The 20395-nt window shown below is 45.3% G+C and overlaps 1 protein-coding gene across 4 annotated transcripts in view; it reads right to left on the bottom strand.

The window, feature by feature from the left end:
* LOC119123992 (anoctamin-1) overlaps positions 1-991 on the bottom strand; it is a 105503-nt gene extending 104512 nt beyond the window's left edge. For 3 of the 4 annotated variants that reach the window (XM_037253526.1, XM_037253527.1, XM_037253528.1), the window contains exon 1: positions 562-989. In XM_037253526.1, coding sequence (XP_037109421.1) covers positions 562-657 — 96 coding nt within the window. In that variant the 5' untranslated portion in view covers positions 658-989. Of the gene's footprint in view, positions 1-561 lie in introns of all 4 variants that reach the window. The other variant, XR_005098155.1, reaches the window with a different exon arrangement.
* Positions 992-20395: the final 19404 nt, after the last annotated feature.

Here is a 20395-nt window from a genome sequence, read left to right as displayed (position 1 = left end):
TTTAACTTCTGGCAACACTTAGATGACTAAACCTCCCATGAAGTTGCATGCGTAGGTACCCCACCCATTAAGAACTCAATATATTGCGCAGAAGGGTAGAGCTCTAATAAGCTTGTTTTATTTGGATTGATGTGCTTTGAGAAAGAAAAAAAACACATGGAATAAACTATCATATTCACAAACTGATTTTGTACTTCATCACATGGAACAAAGACACACATATTGCAGACGCCACACAGCTGTCGGCTAACCATACATCTGAAATTCACTAGGTTTTGTGACGCACAGCAATTGTTTTTAGTAAAATGTCCCAAAATCAAAATAGGGAATGAATTCTTTTGCATGTTCAATATTTTCCAGGAGATGAATGTCAAAGGGGCTAGATGATAACAGCATCAGACTACTACTACTACTACTAGTACTACTAGTACAGGCTTCCACTTTTATAAGACTATAGGTACATTACTTTACAATATCAGACAAAACTGCATCACCCAGTAGAGTGAACATTCCTGTAATGTAATGTAAAAATAAAAGTACAACTGTGTGCCTTACACTCACCTCAAATTTGCCATGGAAGACAACATCTTGCAGAAAATGTGGAATCTGCTGCACTGAAGATCCTGAAAGGTCTGTAAGTTCTGCCTCATCTTTCATTGTTGGTAGTGACACTGATGTGTTGAAGAGGAAATAGTAAGGTTGAATATCCTAACTGTCTTTCTCCTTACATGTGTTGTCTGCTAGTTGACATGTTTCATCTTTCAGTGGATCTGGAGTCAAATTATCCTTATACCTCTGGCATGATTGTCCCCCTTAAAGCTCATTGTAAAGAGAGCTGCTCTCCGTCTGTTTCTGTCACCATGTGGAGCGGCAGTGCTGACCCGCAAGCCTTGCTACTTGAGAAGCTGAATTTGAGCCAACATCTAAACTTAGACAACCATAAAACCCTGATGAGCACAAGGCAAACTCCCTCACTTCCTGTCAAAATCAACATGACCCTCTGTCTTCCTCCTTCGCTTACAGCAGTGGGAGGGGACAGATGCTGAAAGGTCAACTGTGATTCAAACATTTTGAAGAAATAAAAAACCTCCATACAGGAAATGACAAACAGTCCCTGCCTATCTCGTCATAAGTCAAAGAATGCTGATAAAGGAGTGTCATCACAAATTGTACTGTATTGTTTTATTTTTGATTATTTTTATTTCTTTATTTAATCTTGACTTATCTAAGTGAGGTAAGTGTGTCGACTTGGCAGCAGACAATAGAATAAAACAAAACAAATTTAAAGCAAATACAAACACATAAATTGTACAGTACGATACAGTTGCATAATGCACTGAATGCATGTGCGTCAAAATTTACAGGTTAAATTAAGCAAAAAAAGATCGGCTGGAGTGCAATTTTTGGTTTGAATTGTAAATGGACATTTATTTCCTCTCCCTTCTCTTTTGTAAGTCAGTTGATATTGTAGCAGGTAAAATGCATTAGTGAATGAAATGCACATATAACAGCATGTCCAAAGTCCGGCCTGCGGGCCAAATCCGGCCCCTGGTCTGATTTCATATGGCCCGCAGCTACGGCCTTAAATGTATTATTTATGGCCCGCCTGCACTCTCAAACTGGATTAAAAAAAAAATATCATGAAACTTGAAACTGTAATTCCTCCTATTACCAAAAGGTGGCAGCACCACCCCTCTCCGCTCATTTCTGCCATGGCGACTGCAAAGAAAACGAGGAAAGTTGACATCGAGGGCCGTCGCTTTCGAGAGAAATAGGAATTACAATACTTCACTGAAAATCAAGGCAATTGTGTTTGTCTAATTTGTAAAGAGACAGTTGACTTGTTTAAGGATTTCAACCTAGACAGATCTGATCTTAAACTCCCAAGAGGGCAAGGAAAATCTCAAAACTCCTACGAGGGGAAATGAGAAACCTTGAGAAGGGACCACAGATGGGAGGATCCCTCTTCCAGGATGACCAGGCTGCAATGGATGCAGAGTGGACACATAGTACACATAATATAGACCAGGGGTCACCAACACGGTGCCCGCGGGCACCAGGTCGCCCGTGAGGACCGCATGAGTCGCCCGCAGGACTGTTCTAAAATTAGCTCAAATAGCGGCACTTGTCAGTGAGCTGCATCTATTTATTTTACAGTCAAACCTCGGTTTTCGAACGTCCCGGTTCTCGAAATAATCGGAATTCGAACAAAAAAAATCGAGATTTCTTTGCTTCGGTTGTCGAACAAAATTCGGAGGTCGAACCTCGCGAGATGAGCCGGGAGGACCCGAGAAAATCCGACCGCGCGGCCCGGATGCCGACTGACTCCGTTGTTATTGTATTTTCGTTACTTTGAGGATTGTATTAACCCCTAATCATGCCTCCAAAGAAAGCAGGTGGGGGCAGTAAAGCCATCCTCAAGCCAGCTCTTAAACCAATGCGACAGTGAGCGCCCGGCGCGCTGTGGTTGCGCGATCGGACCAAATTAAGCTCCCTGCGCGCTGAGGTCCACTTAAATTTTGGAAAGTACATCAGGACTTTAAAAATATTTTCTAAATTTTAGCGACGGCTCTATCACAATGATGCGACCAGAGTGGTGCAGTTGCGCGGTTGGCGACGCGCTACTGATGCGCGTTCGGCGGTGCGCTGCGGTTGCGCGATCGGACCAAATTAAGCTCCCTGCGCACTGAGATCCACTTAATTTTTTTAAAGTACATTAGGACTTTAAAAATATTCTCTAAATTTTAGCGACGGCTCTGTCACAATAATGCGACCAGCGCGGTGCAGTTGCGCAGTCGGCGACGCGCTACTGTTGCGCGTTCGGCGGTGCGCTGCAGTTGCGCGATCGGACAAAATTAAGCTCCCTGCGCACTTAGTAGGTCCACTTAAATTTTGGAAATTACATCAGGACTTAAAAAATATTTTCTAAATTTCAGCCACGGCTCTGTCACAATAATGCGACCAGCACGGTGCAGTTGCGCGGTCGGCGGCGCGCTACGGTTGCGCGTTCGGCGGTGCGCCGCAGTTGCGCGATCGGACAAATATGCGCAAATGAAAAACTGCTTAAAAAAGGCGGGGTTTTTCTGTCTTGAAACGGATTAAAAAAATTTCCATAACAGTGGAGCCTCGGTTTTCGAACATCCCGGTTATCGAACAAATCGGTATTCGAACAAAAAATTCTAGATTTTTTTGCTTCGGATGTCGGACGAAATTCGGTTGCCGAACCTCGCGAGATGAGCCGAGAGGACCCGCATGCCAACTGACTCCGTTCGTTATCACATTCACGTTACTCTAATCATGCCTCCAAAGGAAGTAAGTGGGAGCAGTAAAGCCATCCTAAAACACAAAGACGCTCCTAAGGCAATGCGACAGTGAGAATTTTCTAAATTTTAGTGACCGCTCTGTCACAATAATGCGACCAGCGCAGTGCAGTTGCGCGGTCGGCAGCGCGCTACAGTTGCGCGTTCGGCGGTGCGCTGCAGTTGCGCGATCGGACAAAATTAAGCTACTTGCGTACTGAGGTCCACTTAAATTTTTTAAAGTACATCATGACTTTAAAAATATTTTCTACATTTCAGCGACGGCTCTGTCACAACAATGCGAGCAGCGCGGTGCAGTTGCGCGGTTGGCGACGCACTACGGTTGCGCGTTCGGCGGTGCGCTGCAGTTGCGCGATCGGACAATAATGCGCAAATGAACAAAGGCTTAAAAAATTTTTTTTTTGTTGTTGTTGCTTGGAACGGATTAAATTTTATTCCATTATTTATAATGGGAAAACATGATTCGGAATTCGAACGTTTGACTTCTCGAACAGCCTTCTGGAACGGATTGTGGTCGAAAACCGAAGCTCCACTGTATTTGTAATGGGAAAAAAAGATTCGGAATTCGACCGATTCGCTTCTCGAACCGCCTTCTGGAACGGATTGTGGTCAAAAACCAAGGTTTGACTGTATTTTTGCTATTCTTGTTAAACTCACATTTACATGTGAACTGGAAATGACAATAATAACACATAGTGAAAGCCAAATTGAGCAAATTGGCTATTTCAGAAGTGTGTGTCAAACTAGTAGCCCTTTGCCTTAATCAGTACCCAGGAAGTAGCTCTCGGTTTAAGAAAGGTTGGTGACCCCTGGTCTAATATATTAGACTAAACATGCTAACACATACGACAAGCTAACAGGGAGTGACCACGCTGATAAAGTGAAGTAGCTCCAAGCTGAACTGGCATCACAACAACGATTTTTCATGCGGGGCTGTGAGTCAAAAGTAAATCAAAAGTAAATATTAGGTCATATTAAATAGTTCGATGTGGCCATGGTACTGTTGATGTTATGAACCTGTAGATTTGACACAAACTATTACTTTCTGAAGGATATTGTAATTGACTAGAGCAAAATTCACTTGTTTTAAGTTGTAATAATAACAGACAACTTTGTATTACTTATAACTCCTGTTTAAAATGTTCATCAGGCAAAACTAATTTTAAACTCATGTAAATTTAAGGTATTTCATACAGTTTGTTCAATGTTATTTGGCTCTTCAGATATGAATGAAAGGCAGAATTTGTGTTTTTAGAGTGGTTCACATCTGCCTGAGTGGCTTATAATTGGTTATTTTGTCATTTAAAAAAAAGACAATTGGGACAATGAAATTTGTTTTATAACCGTGTGTATTTTGCATGAAATATTTGTAGTTAAAAAATGGCCGAAAAAACAATTGGCCCCCAGGCCCCTTCACTTTATCAAATTTGGCCCTCCTTGCAAAAAGTTTGGACACCCCTGACATATATATATATACATATATATATCCTTCCATCCATCCATTCATCCATCCATTTTCTTCCGCTTATCCAGGGTCGGGTCGCGGGGGCAGCAGCTTTAGGAGGGACTCCCAGACTTCCCTGTCCCCAGCCACTTCATCCAGCTTATCCCAAGGGATCCCAAGGCGTTCCCAGGCCAGATGAGAGACATAGTCTCTCCAGCGCGTCCTGGGTTGTCTACGGGGTCTCCTACCGGTGGGACATGCCCGGAACACCTCCCTAGGGAGAAGTCCAGGAGGCATCCTTTTGAGATGCCCGAGTCACCTCATCTGTCCTCTCAATGTGGAGGAGCAGCGGCTCTACTCCGAGTCTCTCCCGGATGACCGAGCTTCTCACCCTATCGCTAAGGGAGAGCCCGGACACCCTACGGAGAAAACTCATTTCGGCCGCTTGTATCCGGGATCTCGTTGTTTCAGTCACGACCCATAGCTCGTGACCATAGGTGAGGGTAGGAGCGTAGATCGACCGATAAATTGAGAGCTTTGCCTTTTGGCTCAGCTCTCTCTTCACCACGACAAACCGGTACAGAGTCCGCATCACAGCCGACGCTGCACCGAGCCGCCTGTCGATCTCATGTTCCATTCTGCCCTCGCTCGTGAACAAGACCCCAAGATACTTGAACTCTTCCACTTGGGGCAGGATCTCATCCCTGATCCTGAGAGGGCATTCCACCCTTTTCCGACTGAGAACCATGGACTCAGATTTGGAGGTGTTGACCCTCATCCTGAGCGTTTACACTCGGCTGCGAACCGCTCCAGTGAGTGCTGGAGATCACGGCTTGAAGAAGCCAACAGCCCCATGTCATCTGCAAATGCAGAGACGCAATGCTGAGGTCCCCAAACCGGACACCCTCAACTCCTCGGCTGCACCTAGAAATTCTGTCCATAAAAGTCATGAACAGAGCCGGTGACAAAGGGCAGCCTTGGCCGAGTCCAACCCTCACTTGGAACGAATCCGACTTACTCCCGGAAATGCGGACCAAACTGGCATCGATGATACAGGGACCGAACCGCCCAATCCAGTTGGCTCGGCACCCCGTACTCCCGAAGCACCCTCCACAGAACTTCCCGAGGGACACGGTCGAACGCCTTCTGTAAGTCCACGAAACACATGTGGACTGGTTGAGCAAACTCCCATGCCCCTTCAAGAATCCTGCCGAGGGTATAGAGCTGGTCCACTGTTCCATGGCCAGGACGAAAGCCACACTGCTCATCCGGAATTAGAGGTTCCACCTCCCGACGGACGCTCCTCTCCAGGAACCCTGAATAGACCTTACCAGGGAGGCTGAGGAGTGTGATTCCTCTGTCGTTAGAACACACCCTCCGGTCCCCCTTCTTAAAAATGGGAACCACCACCCCAGTCCAGAGGCACCGTCCCCGATGTCCACGCAATGTTGCAGAGGTGTCAGCCAGGACAGCCCCACAACATCCAGAGCCTTTAAGAACTCCGGGTGGATCCGAGGAGTTTTTTAACTGCCTCAGTGTCTTCGACCCCAGAGATTGGAGAGTCCACCTCAGAGTCCCCAGGCCCTGCTTCCACAATGGAAGGCGTGTCGGTGGAATTGAGGAGGTCTTCGAAGTTATCTCCCCACTGACTTACGATGTCCCGATTCGAGGTCAGCAGCATGCCATCTTCACAATAAACAGTGTTGACGGTACACTGCTTCCCCCTCCTGAGACGCCGGATGGTGGACCAGAATTTCCTCGAAGCCGTCCGGGACATGGTCCACTCGGATTCAATGTCCCCCGCCTCCTTCAGGACGTGGGTAAAGCTCTGCCGGAGGTGGGAGTTGAAGGTCTTCCTCACAGGGGATTCTGCCAGACTTTCCCAACAGACCCTCACAGTACGTTTGGGTCTGCCAGGTCGGACCGGCATCTTCCCCCACCATCGGAGCCAACCCACCACCAGGTGGTGATCAGTTGACAGCTCCGCCCTCTCTTCACACGAGTGTCCAAAACATGCGGCCGCAAATCCGATGACACGACTACAAAGTCGATTATCAAACTGCGGCCTAGGGTGTCCTGGTGCCAAGTGCATACATGGACACCCTTATGCTTGAACATGGTGTTCATTATTGACAATCCGTGTCAAACATAGAAGTCCAACAATAGAACACCGCTCGGGTTCAGATCGGGGGGCTGTTCCTCCCAATCATGCCCTTCCAGATCTCACGTGAGCATTGAAGTCACCCAGTAGAACGATGGAGTCCCCAGAAGGAGCGCTCTCCAGCACTTCCTCTAAGGACCCCAAAAAGGGTGGGTACTCTGAGCTGCTGTTCGGTGCATAGGCACAAACAACAGTCAGGACCCGTCCCCCCCACCCGAAGGCGGAGGGAGGCTACCCTCTCGTTCACCGGGGTGAACCCCAAGGTGCAGGCGCCCAGCCGGGGGGCAATAAGTATACCCACACCTGCTCGACGCCTCTCACCGTGGGCAACTCCAGAGTGGAAGAGAGTACAGCCCCTCTCGAGAGGGCTTGTACCAGAACCCAAACTGTATGTGGAGGCAAGTCCGACTATGTCTGTTCGGAACTTTTCTTCCTCACACACCAGCTCGGGCTCCTTTCCAGCCAGAGAGTTGACATTCCATGTCCCAAAAGCCAGCTTCTGCAGCCGGGGATCAGACTGCCAAGGTTCCCTCCCTTGACCACCGCCCAGCTCACTACGCACCCGACCCCTTTGGCCCCTCCCACAGGGGGTGAGCCCATGGGAAGGGGGACCCACGTTCCCTTTTCGGGCTGTGCCCGGCCGGGCCCCATGGGTGAAGGCCCGGCCACCAGACGCTCGCCTTCAAGCCCCACCTCCAGGCCTGGCTCCAGAGGGGGGCCCCGGTGACCCGCGTCCGGGTGAGGGAAAATTAAGTCCATACATTGTATTCTTCATAAGGGGTCTTTTGAGCCTTGCTTCGTCTGGCCCCTCACCTAGGACCCTTTTGCCATGGGTGACCCTACCAGGGGCCTGAAGCCCCAGACAACATGGCTCCTCGGATCATAGGGACACACAAACCCCTCCACCACGATAAGGTGACGACTCACGGAGGGGAGAACACCCTCCAAGGATTCCAAAAAGGATGGGTACTCTACACTGCAGTGAGGACCCATCCTTCCACCTTCCTCACATCCACTGGGGTGAACGCTAATGTATAGGTGCCAAGCTAAGGGGCAATATGTATGTCCACTTCTGCTTTGCACCTTTCGCTGTGACTCCAGAATGGACAAGAGTTCAACCCCTTTCGAGAGGACTGGTACCAGAACCCAAGCTGTATAGTTGGAATTTATTTGCCTCGCACACAAGCGTGGGCTCTTTCCTTATCAGAGAGGTGACATTCCATGTCCCTAGAGCTATCCTCTGTCCGCCAAGGACCCCGCCTTTGAAACACCCGCTCACACAGCTTACATAGTACTCGACGTCGTTTTTCAGTCGTTGTTTATTCCTTTTGTCAGGAACTCTCTATTTTGGAGTTCTTTGCATTTAACCTTTTGCAGTCCCTGTTTTTTCTCCTCGCTAGGAGGGTTAGGGTTTTCTCTTTGTTTAAATGAATTATTGCCTTGACAGCCAGTTAACTCAAAGTGTAGGATTATGGCCTGATGTAAATACCTATAGTGTGTCATTATGTGGCAAAAATCATTCCAGGATATTTCTGGCTTCACTCCATTACAGTAGACATTCCTATCCTTACGAATATTAATAGAATCGGTTTCCCTTAATCAAGAGCACAGAAAAATTTTAATATTCCATCTCATTAAAGAATGGCAAATGCTAAAGTTTGAAGTTAAATCTGGACAATTTCCCCTGTGAAGTATTTCCAGGAAACTGTTCATCTTCCCTGACTGTTTACTTTGAGCTAAGCCCCTGAAGTCTTCATTGCCTCTATCCATGCTTAAGACTATTTTTAGATTTTAGAGGGAAAAAAATTGTCAGATTCAAGAAAAGGAAGAGCACAAACTGTCAAAGTCTCAAGGGGACAGTATGAGTATTATTTCATGACGAGCATAAGATTTCATTCCCAAAGGGCAGATCTCACAGGATATAGGAAGTCATATTTGGATACCAACTGCTAAATCATGTTGTACAACTAGTGTGAGTTAAGAAGATTATCAAAGTTGACACATTTTTACTACAAACTTAAAATGTGATTATAGTGAAAGTTATTATCCATAAGAGAAAACCTGAAATCAAATGTCTACAAATTGGTGATTGAAGACATGAATGTGTAACAATTTTGCAAATGCGTTGATTGATTTGTATGCATAAGTGTGTGATCTGCATACACGGAGACTCAATTTTGATTGGCTGTACTCAGAGCCGGTTCAGACCTCCATGGGGTCCTAAGCAAAAATATGTCAAGGGGCCCCCCTAATTAAAGTAGTCCAGTACCCGAAGACCAGACAGACATAAATTGAGTTTAATGTGAAAAAAATTAAGAATTGCTCAGTTTTAAATAATCAGTTTATCCACCTCCTACTCAGTACCAGCATCTACACAAGTGTACAAATACGAAAACAAGAAATACAACTTTATTCAACAAAACATTGGGAGACTGGCCGATTGCTCCTCATTGCAGCGTCCAATCACGCAGTCCGTCAGTCAGTCACACACACACACACGCACACACACACGCACACACACACACACGCACACACACACACACACACACGCACACACACGGCACCCCTTCCTCTCACACTCCCTCCGCCGTTGTTTCGTTTGCACTGACGTTTCATTGGCTAAACGAATGGCTAGTCAGCTGATGGTTCTCAACTCCTACAACTTTTGAAACAACAGAAAAACATTGACAACAAAACACCCTTTCCTCTCACACTCTCTCCCCTGTTGATTCAATTGCACAGACTTAAGTTGCACAGGCTAAACAAAAACGAAACGCGAGTCAACTGGTGGTTCTCAACTACTACCTTTCAAAACAACAGTAAAACGTTAACAATAAACCGTAGTTTACAATGCATTTACATACTGACTGACCGAAGACCTGGGCACGTTTTAACTCAGCATTGTGCAAGATTTTCACTCATGTTCCATACGAAATTAACCACAGAAGAAGGGCAATGGGTAGCCTAACCATAAAAAGAGAAGGGTTACGTTTAGGGTGACCAGACGTCCTCTTTGTCCCAGACATGTCCTACTTTTGAGCCCTAAAAAAATGTCCGGTGGGAGTTTCTAAATTGTCCGGGATTTTGTTGGACTGTCTCAAACATATTACATGTATAGTACATTGTCAATAGAATTGCCACTCCGTTCCATTTCACTCAATTTCAGGTTATTCTGTATCGTTCGCAAATAAGTCACAGCCTTCTCCTCAAATCTAGTCACTTTGCTACGAAGTAGGATGGGCTGTCCAGTCTACACCGAGTGTTTACAAGCAATGCCTAAACGAAAATTCACGTTCATGGAGGAGGTGAGTAAAAAAACTCCTGTGCTTTCGCCAGGGTCGTGATCCTTATGAAGCTGAGTGCTTGACATGCAAGGTAGGCACTTACGTGTCTGTGGCAACTAAAGGTGCCAACACGCCCCGCAAGAGGAGGACTGAAGAGGAGCCCTTTGTTTTCTTCAAATGGTGCACCGATGGCCGTATTTCTTTTGTCTTTTTTTACTTAGTGTACCACTATAAAACTAAAAAATGTCAGTGCACACATATGTTTTTGTTAGTGTAAATATGTTTTTGTTATTGTATATATGTTGTTTTGTGTTATTCAGGCCGATAAATGCAATTGCTATACAGACATCATGTCATTAGTGTCATAACATCCATCCATCCATTTTCTGTACCGCTTTGTCCCCGCGGGGGTCGCGGGCGTACTGGAGCCTATCCCAGCCGTCATCGGGCAGTAGGCGGGGGACACCATGAACTGGTTGCCAGCCAATTGCAGGGTACACAGAGACAAACAACCATCCGCACTCGCACTCACACCTAGGGGCATTTTGGAGTGCTCAATCGGCCTACCAAGCATGTTTTTGGAATGTGGGAGGAAACCGGAGTGCCCGGAGAAAACCCACGTGGACACGGGGAGAACATGCAAACTCTACACAGGTAGGGCCGGAGGTGGAATCGAACCCGCACCCTCCTAACTGTGAGGCGGACGTGCTAGCCAGTGTTCCACCGAGCCACCCTGTGTCATAACATATGACACAAATGAAAAAAAAGGTGTCCTCTTTTTCAGAAACCCAAATCTGGTCACTCTAGTTACGTTGCCTTGCTTACCTGACAGCTGTTGTCTTTACTCATTGTCATAAAGACACCTCTTTCTTGTTTCATTCCACGATTTAAAATGCCGCAACATCTTTGCGACTACGAGTCTACAACAGGCTGCTGCAAGCCATGCAGCGCGACTAGTCTACAACAGTGGTCCCCAACCTTTTTTGCGCCACGGACTGGTTACACCTGCGTGAAGCTGGCCCCCCACCCCACGCAAAATTTAAGCAAAATAGTCTGTTTCGTTTGTGCTTCGTTTGTGCTGGTTTGTGCAGCAAAAATGTTCGTTTGTGCTGCTATGGTTTTTTAGTTATGAACGATTATTTTATAGGTCATCCAGAGTTCACCCAGCCCTCCATCTGCTCAAAATGAACCCCAAATGGTACAGTTCGTTTGTGCTTCGTTAGTGCTGGTTTGTGCAGCAAAATTTTTCGTTTGTGCTGCTTCCGTTTCGGAGATATTACACATTTATTTTATAGCGATGACGTCACCCAGCCCCCCATTTCTCTCCAAATGGACCCAAAATGGTACCGTTCGTTTGTGCTTCGTTTGTGCAGGTTTGTGCAGCAAAAAGTTTCGTTTGTGCTGCTTCCGTTTCGGAGATATTACACATTTATTTTATAGCGATGACGTCACCCAGCCCCCCCATTTCTCTTCAAATGGACCCAAAATGGTACCGTTCGTTTGTGCTTCGTTTGTGCTGGTTTGTGCAGCAAAGATTTTCCTTTGTGCTGCTATGGTTTTTTAGTTATGAACGATTATTTTATAGGTCATCCAGAGTTCACCCAGCCCCCCATCTGCTCAAAATGGACCCGAAATGGTACCGTTCGTTTGTGCTTCGTTTGTGCAGGTTTGTGAAGCAAAGATTTTCGTTTGTGCTGCGTCCGTTTCGTAGATATTACACATTTATTTTATAGCGATTACGTCACCCAGCCCCCCATTTCTCTTCAAATGGACCCAAAATGGTACCGTTCGTTTGTGCTTCGTTTGTGCTGGTTTGTGCAGCAAAGATTTTCGTTTGTGCTGCTACGGTTTCGTAGATATTACACATTTATTTTATAGCGATGACGTCACGTAGCCCCGTCCCCCTATTTACTTCCAAATGGACCCAAAATAGTGCCGTTCGTTTGTGTTTCGTTTGTGCTGCAAAAAGTTTCGTTTGTGCTGCTACGGTTTTGCAGATATTACACATTTAATTCATAGCGAAGACGTCACCCAGCCCACGTCACTGTATTTTGTCGTGAATTTCAAGCTCCTGGAATGCTCCTGATGCAGGACGAATACAAGGTAAATATGTTCTTAGCCTTTTTTTTTCTTTTCTTTTTAGCTTACAGAAAACTTTCACTGCGGGGAATGGCTTTTAGTACGAGGATATTTCTGTAATTATGTTTGTATCGTGCTCATTGATTAATTTCCTTGTTTTCAATAAGCCTATATGATAATCTTTTTCAATTACATCTGACATGCAAAAGGTTCACCGCAACCTAAATACCTGATGAGTCTATGTCTGCTCCAAAACATTAATTAATGCAACAATTAATACATGTATGTGAAGTTGATGACAGCCAGAAAAAGAAACTTGAAAACGTGAAAAAATAACTTTGTCAAAGGGAACATTATCAAAAAAAAATTTCCAACAATTCAAACAATGCATCACTGCACTGTGTAGAACACAGCATGTGGGAAGATCTTAGTATTTACTGATGCTGCTTTCACTCCACTTTCCAGGTCATTATAGATCTCCCAGGCATATGCAGTCCTCCTGCAGTATGCCACATAATGCCCAAGAGAATCCTGGGTCAGTCCTGGTTCAAAGGCAATGACTGCTCTCAAATTAAAAGTCTTCTCTTTTAGCTCCAGACTGGAGGGAAATTCAAGCAAGGCAACTTCCTTGCAACTGCTACCAAGGTCAGTGTCAATCCACACAAACTCTCCCAGATTGTAGCTGTGAGTAACATTACCTGAACACAGAGCCTTGCCTGTATTGTTGTCCTGTGTTTTGAATGAAGACGGACACTGGGAAGGATTTTCAATTGGCCTGAGGCAGAGAGAGTCAGGAAGGCTGAGTCCCTCTTCAGCAGCAGTCTGAAGAGAAGCCATGCCACAGGTCTGCAGGACAGCAATGTTTGCACAAACAAGTGAAACTTGCCTTGTTACTTGTTGGCTTAAACTGCAGTACTGTGAGAAGCATTGTTTTATCAAATAAACACTTGGGATATTCCTCATTGCGCTCTCAATTACAGTGGAGATGTCAGAATCAAATGCACAAGTATTGAGCACAAACACTTTTGATGTGCGAAGTTTAACAGGCTGTTGATGGTTCCCGTTTTTCAACAATGGTACCTTGACTTTTTTCCAGCCCACTTGTGTATCAATATGCAGCCATTCAGGACAAGGAGAGAGATATGAAGTTATCTTTCTTTTTTTCGGTGGGACCACTAAACCTCTCCAGTTTTCAACTGCACTGTCAGTAGATGCATCTGGCTCCGCTTCAGGATGAGATTTTTTTTCCCTTTTGTTTACTACTTCAGTTTGAGAAGTACTGCAGACATTGTCAGGCTCTTTGACAGTCGTGGCATCACACATATCCTTTTCACTTTTTTGTTTTGCAGAGCAAATCCGCATGATTCCCTCAATGAAGGAAAGATGACGAGCAACAAACCGGTCCACACAAATGGGTAGGCTTTCATGCTTGAAAAGGCCTTTTTTTATATTTTTGAACTCTGCTTCAACAGCTGAGGAACTTGCAGTGATGCTGGTGCTTTTGAAGAGAGGACCATTATTGCTGTCCAGAGTGGCAAGTAACTTCCAAGTCTTGTTATTTGGGGAATAATCTCAGGGAGGAAGTGGATGTTGTCTCTATCCCCATCAGCCATGGCAAGTGACCTGCTCTCCTCACATATTTATGTCACCCACTGTCGGACATTAGTCTGGATGTGCTGATTTAATGCATCACCTGGTTCTTGTCCCTCAACTTCCTCATCTGAAATGGGGACAAATTCCTCTGCGATTTGCGCTCTCAAGTATTTCTTGCACTTTTCTGATGGGATAGGGGCTCCAGAATTGTCATTACCCTCTGTCTCACTCAGTGCCACAATGGTGATAGCACGAAGAAGTTCTTTTGCATGTTGCAAACATTGTGACTTAAGAAGCTGTGCTATTGACCTAACAAAGAAATCCTTAACATGAGGTATTTTGTTTTTCAGGCAGTCCCATCAGCAGATCATCTTAATACAGTGTGCTACATCTACCCTGACAAAACATGGGGGTAGATGTCCAGGTTGATTCCCACGTGAAATGTTAAAGCACTCATTGATGTAGCTCTTCAGATCAGGATGAGGGGTAAAAGCTTTGATTAGAGCTCCAAGAATTGGCAGAGAAAAGTCACTCACTGCTTCTTTAGGAACAGATGCACCTGCATGGATCCATTCCTTCAGCCACTGTGTGATAGCATGAACATCATGCTTCTCTGACAGCATCTGCACGACTGGGACACTGGAGCTGGTATCCCCTGTCATAACACCCTGATACAGGAAGATATGGCAAGACATGCTTTCTGTCACTCACTGTTATTAAATCTTCGGAGATAGTTGTGCATTTGTCGCTTGAAAAAGTTGCACGTCTTTGTTTTTCGCCACCCTGTTGCGATATGTCTTACCGGCCTGCAGAGGTCACTTTGCATGGTAATTAGTTGGATAATACATGTGTAAGAATTGAGGAGTTATCATGATGTCAAGTGAAAAAGAATAAAATACATGACAGGGGGTTAATGAAGATGCATGATTTTAATAATGAAAAATTGCAATGGCACAAACAAATGGTTAATTAACGATCCATGGAGCAAGGATTTGACATCTCTAGAAAATAAATTAGTATTAAATAAATGACAAATTGAATGATTCACTGAACGCCAACTAATTTTTTTGCGGCACAATCGGTACCATTTTTGCAGCACAAACCAGCACAAACGAAACACAAACGAACGGCACTATTTTGGGTCCATTTGGAAGTAAATAGGGGGGCGGGGCTACGTGACGTCATCGCTATAAAATAAATGTGTAATATCTCCGAAACGGAAGCAGCACAAACGAAAATATTTGCTGCACAAACCTGCACAAACGAAGCACAAACGAACGGTACCATTTTGGGTCCATTTGGAGAGAAATGGGGGGCTGGGTGACGTAATCGCTATAAAATAAATGTGTAATATCTCCGAAACGGAAGCAGCACAAACGAAAATTTTTGCTGCTCAAACCAGCACTAACGAAGCACAAACGAACGGTACCATTTCGGGTCCATTTTGAGCAGATGGGGGGCTGGGTGAACTCTGGATGACCTATAAAATAATCGTTCATAACTAAAAAACCATAGCAGCACAAACGAAAGTTTTTGCTGCACAAACCAGCACAAACGAAGCACAAACGAACGGTACCATTTTGGGTCCATTTGAAGAGAAATGGGGGGCTGGGTGACGTCAGCGCTATAAAATAAATGTGTAATATCTACGAAACGGAAGCAGCACAAACGAATTTTTTTGCTGCACAAACGAAGCACAAACGAACGGTACCATTTTGGGTCCATTTGCAGAGAAATGGGGGGTTGGGTGACGTCATCGCTATAAAATAAATGTGTAATATCTCCGAAACGGAAGCAGCACAAACGAAAATTTTTGCTGCACAAACCAGCACAAACGAAGCACAAACGAACGGTACCATTTTGGGTTCATTTTGAGCAGATGGGGGGCTGGGTGAACTCTGGATGACCTATAAAATAATCGTTCATAACTAAAAAACCATAGCAGCACAAACGAAAATTTTTGCTGCACAAACCAGCACAAACGAAGCACAAACGAAACAGACTATTTTGCTTAAATTTTGCGTGCGGTGGGGGGCCAGCTTCACGCAGGTACTGGTTACGTGTCAGAAATATTTTCGCGGACTGGCCTTTATATAAATAAATAATACATTTATATAAATAAATTATCCATTTATAATGAATATATAAATACGATCAAATAAAATGATACGACTGGCATAAAAACAAGTAAAATGACATAAAAATAAAACTCACCATTACGTTGAATTAGTGGGAGCACTGAGCTTGTTTCTCATAAACGAGCTGGTCCCATCTAGGCGTAATCTGAGACAATGACACCCGAAGTGGTTAAGGTTTGTCTTTTAATACAGGATGCTTGGTCTCCATGTGCCAAAGCAGTTTTGAAGGCTTCATTACCTCGTCAGCTAGCCTGTCGCCACATATTATGCAGAGTGGGCTTGGCGCGTCAGAGTCATCTGTGGCAATAAATCCATATTTTAAGTAGGACTCCAGAAATTTTCTTTTAAATGCAGCTTTCCTTTTCTTAGAACTTGTAGCCTCTTCTTCCGTCTCTTCATTGGGCTTTTTTCCCTTTCCGAAGAAGCTTTCCAAACATCTCTGTTTCTTGCTCATATTTGCTTGCTTCGCGGGCTCGACTGAGGTGACATGTCACGTGACGAGCGTCTTGACCTGAACCGACGGATGTAATTGGGAGAGAATCGCCAATTTTGTTTTTTTTTCTTCAAAATAAATTCTTACTCATTTTTGCTAGCCATGCGGGCTCGACTGGGGAAACATGTCACATGACCGGGACGAGCGTCTTGACCTGAATTAATTGATTGTCGATAAAAAAATATATATACGTATATATTTTTCTGTGCGGCTTGGCGGCCCGGTACTGGTCCGCGGACCGGGAGTTGGGGACCCCTGGTCTACAACACACGTGACATTAGTTGACTGGTTCTTTCATCACAGACAAATGATTTAGGTCTGACATGTTTCGGCGTGTACCTTCGCCTTCATCAGAGTGTCACTGTTGTAGGTGTGACGCGTCTTTATCAGCTGATGAATGAAGGCAAGAAAACAAACATCAGTGTTGGATCAGGGAGGCCATCGAGATCCACAAGCAGGGCCCGCGGACAACAGGGATGAGGGAGCTTTCATGCTCCCTACCACCTGGAGCAGCATTCTGGAAGGGTGAACGGACAGCAGAGGGCGTGACTCACCTGTCAAATCTGACAGGTGAGCCACGCCTTCATTCATCAGCTGATAAAGACGCGTCACACCTACACTAGTGACACTCTGATGAAGGCGAAAGTACACGTCGAAACATGTCAGGTAAATAAAACAACCTAAATCGTTTGTCTGTGATAAAAGAACCAGTCAACTAATTTATAAGTGAAGACAAAATGAACTTAGTACAAACACACGACAGTATCAATAATGACGACACGCGCGTCGCGCAATGTCTAACGCTTACAGCATAGTGCGCGTAGCGCGCCGCTACAGCCTGTACTCACTTTTGCCACGTTTGTCTGCCGTACAGCCCCAGCCCGTGTGTGGCTCCGTAGCTACACGTTCAGCCCACAAGGAGATGCTAATATTCCCAATTTGGCTGCAGTTTTGTTTATCTGGCCAGCCACGGTATTTCATTTCATTTTGTGTGTTGCAGAGACACGGAACATGGATGGATCTTCTTTTGACCCATGCATACAAGTCAATGTACACATTTGCAAATTTGTTACACATTTGTGACTTCTGTCACACATTTGTAGATTTTTGTCACACATTTGTGACCATGGTTACAGATACTGAGTATTTTAACATATGCACGTGTTGATTGAATTACACATTTTTTTAATTACGGACATTTACTACAATATTGGCCCGATATTTGGAGAAACATGGCCCATTTACTTGTCGCCTTCCACATGTGGTGAATTCTCTTCGATGGTCAGCTGGTCTTCCAAACAAACGGTGAAAAAGTGGCTGGCTTGGGGAAGGAAAACTTCAGTCACACACGGCTGATTGGGGAAAGATTTTATTCAACCGATGTCAGAGAGAAGTGTCTCGCGCCCTAGCCAAGATGTCGAGTCCCTTTGTCTACTCTCGCCCTAAAACCTATACCCCCGCGCTTCCCTTCACTCGGGTGCGCGCACACGGGGCTGTTGGATGATCTATGACCCCCCAGTCAGCCTCCCTAACTCTACACGGTGCATATCTTAGCAGTTGTTAATGGAAACCAGATGTGTCTGGTGCCAATGAGCCTACATTCCTGGACCAAGCCCCAAACAATCCCGCACGAACCTGACCCGAACATGACCCGGTCACACTTAGGCTTACTAGTGAGATATACATTGCATGATACCAGAATAAAAATGTACAACATTCCCCCCTGACAGGGCACAACAACAACCCGACAAGAAATGACATCGGTACATCCAAAAACCTTCCCCCAACCATTTTATGGTTTTCGTCTACAATTTGGACCTATTTGTCTCATCCTAAATCATGCTCAAGGCATGCTACTTAAGGTTACATTAACTAGGAAAGCTCAACCTAATTTAATATCGAATTCCTCCCTGACAGCAATCTGAGGCCTCTCAGGAACCACACTTGACCAAGATTGAATCCCCCAACCCCATTAACTGATTGACGCCGTCCGCACACCCCCCTTCGGTAATATATCAACAACGCCATCAATTTGGAGAGGAAAATTTTGCAGTGGCCCGTTAGAAGCCCCAAAAAGTTGCCGGAACGCCGTCGAAAAAACCTCGCCAATCTAATGACGAGGAAAAAGAGGGAGGCCCATTCTACACCCCCAGAGACGCCTCTCACCTGGCGAGAGCCAGGTGAAGGGAGCTCCGCCACACACCACATTCCACAAAGCGTAGCGCAAGCCCCAAAAACAGCAACAAACAGAACCACGCCCCTCAAATACAAATCGGTCAAAATGCAATGTTGTATGGTAAACATGCCACGGGGTAAACAAATGAGGTCACATAAAGTAAATAACATGGCAAAACAACGAGGTAACACAGTGAGGTATATAAAAACGAATCATCAAAGCATGCAAGAAAATTAAACCCCCCTTGCATGTACAAGCGCGTGCAGATGTGAAATCCAGTCCACTGAGCCGTCAGTGGGGAGTAGCACTAGACGGCACTGTCCCGGGCCGGCTGTCTGTTCAATGTCCTCCTGTTGCTTATGATGGCCGTTGAATCCCGTGCAAGGCCCCGGTCAGCAGCCAGGCGACCTACGACAAGCTATAGCTTTACTACTGATACTGTCTGTATCAAGTGACGTTAACAGTGCAAACATGTGGAGTCATAAAGGCAGCAGCCCAGGCCGGACGTCCTTCCGGCCCCGTCAGCCACCGCTGGCGGGGCAACACAACCCAATGGCTCCAGTGTTACCGGCCCCCTCAAATAATTCTTTGCCGATGATGGGGCAACGGGGAAAAGGCTGTGTCAATCGTCTCATCGAAATCTCATCAGAACGCCCGAGGGCTCCCGACACCTACCCCTCTTTTCCAGAGGCCCACGCGGTCCCTGAAACAAACAAACAAACAAACAAACAAACAAACAAACAAACAAACAAACAAACAAACCTAGCACTCCAGGACTCATAAATCATTCCCTTCATTTCTCGTCGTGCCGACAGCGTCGCTAGATCCCCCCAGTCACAATGTAAATTCTACCTGTTCCTGGTAGCCTTTCCTGCCGCAGATGTCACTGTCTCAATCACACTGTCATCTTTCTGAAGTCCCGTCAGTCATGTCACTTCAATCGCTCTTTTCCCCGTCCAAATACTATTTTCCACCCCCAAATTCCTTCTTCAGTTTAAAGATGCATAGCATTCTCAAACTGGTACCCCTCACAACACTGTTGTTCCCTAGATCTGTACATTTATGTATCCATGCCTTATGTTCGAGCCACCTCACTGTTCAAATCAGTCATCATTCTGAAACAACGCTCATGTAATCTTTCCAAAATGGTACAACCACTCAAATCCTTTCATTATTCGTTATGCAAACTAATCGTCCTAAAATGTATAATTAAACATTTGGCCTGTAATAGCAGCTTTAATGCAGTCACACGTTCAGAAATTTCCCCATTCCTTGTTTCTGGCCCCGTCTTCCTCCGACATTCAATGACCTTCCAAACCTTCGTTGTGTATTGTGCCACTGTCCATTCCCTAATCACTTTATGATTTGTCCTTCGTGCTTTGTCATTGAAAAACCTTAAACCTTATTGTCACTAAATTGTTACCACGCTTCGCATCAATTCCAGGTTGTTGTCTCCCGTTAACTCCCTTTCTTTCAAGATGCTTCTTCTGCTCCTTCCATCACTGCTAGTTGAATTCTGGCATGTCCTGTTAAAGCTTAAAATACACGTGAATTTGGAAAAAAAACTTTGTATATCACAATTACAAATTGAAACCTACTCACCCATTTCTATTTTACCACTACCCCTTTGACACATTCACCCAATGTGTCATTACGTATCAAAAGGAACCTGCAAAGTGTCCCCCCTAATCACCACACTCATTGTAG

Source organism: Syngnathus acus, chromosome 6 (assembly GCF_901709675.1).
Source record: "Syngnathus acus chromosome 6, fSynAcu1.2, whole genome shotgun sequence".
In the NCBI taxonomy this organism is placed as follows: Eukaryota; Metazoa; Chordata; class Actinopteri; order Syngnathiformes; family Syngnathidae; genus Syngnathus; species Syngnathus acus.
This window is presented reverse-complemented; position numbering and strand designations above follow the sequence as displayed.